The sequence below is a fragment of the Pseudophryne corroboree genome, chromosome 4, assembly GCF_028390025.1.
Source record: "Pseudophryne corroboree isolate aPseCor3 chromosome 4, aPseCor3.hap2, whole genome shotgun sequence".
NCBI classification, from domain to species: Eukaryota; Metazoa; Chordata; class Amphibia; order Anura; family Myobatrachidae; genus Pseudophryne; species Pseudophryne corroboree.
In genome coordinates this window covers 70,927,050-70,930,720 of record NC_086447.1, presented here as the reverse complement: position 1 = coordinate 70,930,720, position 3,671 = coordinate 70,927,050, and the positions used below count along the sequence as shown (strand labels likewise).

The following is a 3,671-nucleotide window of genomic DNA, read 5'->3' as shown; positions in this document are numbered from 1 at the left end:
AAACCCCTATATTAAAATGAACTGTTTAGTTTCACAAAAATGTCTGATATAACGCTGTTTTATTTATTTATTTATTATTTAATTTATCCATTACTATATTACTAGTGTAGAATTGCAAATGAGAATTGTAAGCAATTACACTATACCTATATATACAAACACTATAAATAGCTAGATATATCCGTGTGTGTGTGTGTGTGTGTGTGTGTGTGTATAAGTGTATATATACTGTGTTTATATATATATATATATATATATATATATATATAAAAACGTATATATGTATATATATATATATTTATATAAATACATTTCTAAATACTTGTGTACTTGTAAATATATACTAATTTTAAATTTATATTCATATATATATATATATATATATGTATATACACACAAATGAAAATGTATACATTTTACACATAATACATGAGTTTTATATATATATATATATATATATATACATATATTACAAAATGTATAAATTATTACATATATTATAAATTACAAATTTACAAATTGTATTATGTAGTCAAATTCCTCTTTTGTAGAAGAGTCTATAATATATATATATATATATATATATATATCCAAGCAAGGACGTGGCACTCGTGCATAACAAAATCACATACTCCGATGTATCTCTTATATATATATATATATTTATATATATATATATATATATAGTAGATTGTAAGCTTGAAAGCAGGGCCTTACTACCTTATGTCTGACTGTTATTAGTACCCAGTTTTGTTCTACTACTGTTGTTCCAATTGTAAAGAGTAACGGAATATGCTGCGCTATATAAAAAAACCTTTACTAAATTTATATATATATGTATGTTTATGTATATATATATATATATATATATATATATATATAACCGACCTTTATTATTACATATGAGATATTTTGATCATCTATTTGTTTTTACTTTATTTTTTTTCCTCTCCATTTATAGAGTCCTAGAGACCTGATTCCCAGCCACGCCCAATAAACAGGGAGTTTGCGATTTTGGTCACACTTGATCGCACTGTACAGTTTGCGAGAAACATTTTTTTCTTCTTCTTTTATTTGCTTTGTGTCATTTTTAGATCATTTAATTTTGTGTGTTACCTGGAAATCGTCCCCTCCAGCGCCTGAGAGTCCCAAGCCGGAGCCCTGCAGGAGCCGCTGGTCGGGGTGCATGCCATACTGGGATCCATGGCTCATGAGGGACAGGTCGTGCCTCCTGTAGGCATCTAGGCAGCCAAAATCCCTCCTCTGATCGTCCAAGCACGAGGACTTGAGCGCCCGGGCGTTGTGCAGGTTGATAAAGTCTGTGGGCTCCCCATGGTGGATCTGCTGGTAGTATTGCTGGGAATGGTGCAGGGAGTTGAGGGAGTAGGCGTCGGGGTTGACTGCTGGGTGGCTGTGCTGGAACTCATAGTGGAAGGACTGGTGGTGCAGTGGGGTGTACTGGTGGTTGGTGGAGAAGTAAGGGGATGTAAACTCAGTGCCGGTGGTGGAGTAAGCCAGAGGAGATGTGGAGGAATAGGCGACGCTGGAGTTGGCCACAGACTCCAGACATCCAAGTTGCATCAAACGGTAGCTGTTTGATCCATCATGACGTATCTGGAATGAAGGAAGAGAAAAAGAACGTTAAAAAAAAGAAGAAGAAAATGTGTTGTCATTTAAAATATCGTGCCGATAGCAGACCTGTATCCTGAAGTCGTTCCACACTCAGCTGCCCCTTACATCAGGACAGTTATGGTGCAACAGTCACCACCGATGCGCAATTGTGCACAGGAGCGCAGCGCAAACTTCCAATTACGCACCGTACAGTATAAGCGGTAACATCGCCCTCATTTCTAGGCAATATCGCAGGATGTATCTCCTCCAAATAAACACACACACACACATCCGCACCCAAGCTCCCCCACACAAGCTTCTCAGTCTGTCTATCACAGCATCTGATGTTCCACTTGATCACTGGCGTTATATCATTGCCCCCCTAATGCTGTGGCTCTTTATAAGGGATTATTTTTTTGTGTGTGTGTGTTTCCCCCTCCTTTTCGTTATAACAACTGTTGTATTGCAGAATGCCATTCCAGGCGACAGATGTCATAACGAATTTCCTTCGTTATCTTCTGTAAGTTTTGGAGAAGCACATATTAATTCACTGTAACGGTGGCATTTGGATTAGGGTGTAGGGTAGGATAAGGGGGGGGGAGGGATGGGGAGGGGGGGGAGAGGAAGGCAATAAAAAAACATAACTAGGAAATAAAAGAGTAGAAATGTACCTCTGAATCGTGGACAAGTCCTGGGAATGAAGTTGACATGTTTGCCTGTGTTTTTTGTTTTTTTTATATGTAGAAAGATAACAGCTTCTCCTGTAGGCAACAAATCCTCCCGTAGGTCCGAAAGTGTCTTTTCCCAGATAAATGCAGAGGGCTTGCAATGCAACAGATCAACCTTCCTTCCTCCTCTCCTTAAAAATCTGCAGGAAAAAAATTTCCCCTCTGCTGAAATCCAGCTCCCTGGATCAGATTTTGTACTAGCCTGGTAATTCTTTAGCTGATGTCGTAGGTCCCTTGGCAATATAGAAGTTTTGAAAATTAGGCATCAGCAGTGTGAGATGGGAGGACAATAGATACAAGAGCTTCATCCCAAGAGACAAGGAATAAATATTGTATCTTCCCCTAATAAGGAACTGTGGGATCTTTCCACATTTTATTTATTTTTTTTATTATTTTTTTTACTCTAATCTTATGGCTTTAACTTAACCTGGAGAAAGGGCTCTTGCGTTGCTATTTTATTCTGATTTTGTCTTTTTTTTTTTTTTCTCCCCTCTCTTATTTTTATTTTTTTTTCATTTTTATTTTTTTTGGGAAAGTAAAAATTATAATAATTATTCTTTATCATTATTAGCAAAATAATATGCATACAAATAAATATAAAATATAAAAAAAGCAAAATATAAAATATAAATAAAAAAATAACCAACAATCATTTTTTTTTTTACTTTTTTCTTTTTTTTTAAATACAATAAAACTATTCAAAACCAGCATTTTAATTTTAATTTAAATTTTATTACAGATTGTGCTTTCAAATGAATACATTTTACGCTGGAAGTCAATTCTGCGAGTGGAAATAAAAGGCGATACGATTCCCTGTCGGTGCTGAAAGCAGAACCGGGAGACCTGACGCCTTATATCTAGCACAGATCCTATTGTAGCGTATTTATCAATGTGGAGACATTAACATCCCACCGTGTACAGTACAGTAGATGTGCTGGAAATTGTTACACGTGTTCTAAGCCTGACATGAAGCAAACAGGTTGCATTGACACTCGGCGTTTTTAATGTAAGTGTACAGGAGGATTTGCAAGTGTGAACAAATAAATAGACTGGCAGCCTGGATCTATGGCATGGAGATAACCGGCAAGAGTAGACAGGGGCCGCCAGACACCCAGAGTCAAACTAGTTCTTAATTGGGAGTTAATGTGGTCTTGCTTTCAAGTGTTTAAAATGAGGAAGGTGTCTTAATAAGGGGCCGCAGGCGAACAAAAGGGTCAGAACGGGTGTTTGGCTGGCACAGCCCTATCTGCCTTGCAGACTGTCACTCATCTGCAACCTAATGGACAAAGGCACAAGACCCAGGCACTGTGAATGAAGTGGAATAAGTACATT

General features: G+C 36.9%; 1 protein-coding gene across 2 annotated transcripts in view; it reads right to left on the bottom strand.

The window, feature by feature from the left end:
- The window catches only part of TFAP2D (transcription factor AP-2 delta), a 35,268-nt gene extending 32,726 nt beyond the window's left edge, over positions 1 to 2,542 (bottom strand). The window contains exons 1-2 of one of the 2 annotated variants that reach the window (XM_063919485.1): positions 2,283 to 2,542; positions 1,117 to 1,614 (exon numbers count right to left, since the gene is read on the bottom strand). In XM_063919485.1, coding sequence (XP_063775555.1) covers positions 1,117 to 1,614; positions 2,283 to 2,321 — 537 coding nt within the window. In that variant the 5' untranslated portion in view covers positions 2,322 to 2,542. Of the gene's footprint in view, positions 1 to 1,116; positions 1,615 to 1,698; positions 2,112 to 2,282 lie in introns of those variants that run through there. The other variant, XM_063919486.1, reaches the window with a different exon arrangement.
- Positions 2,543 to 3,671: the final 1,129 nt, after the last annotated feature.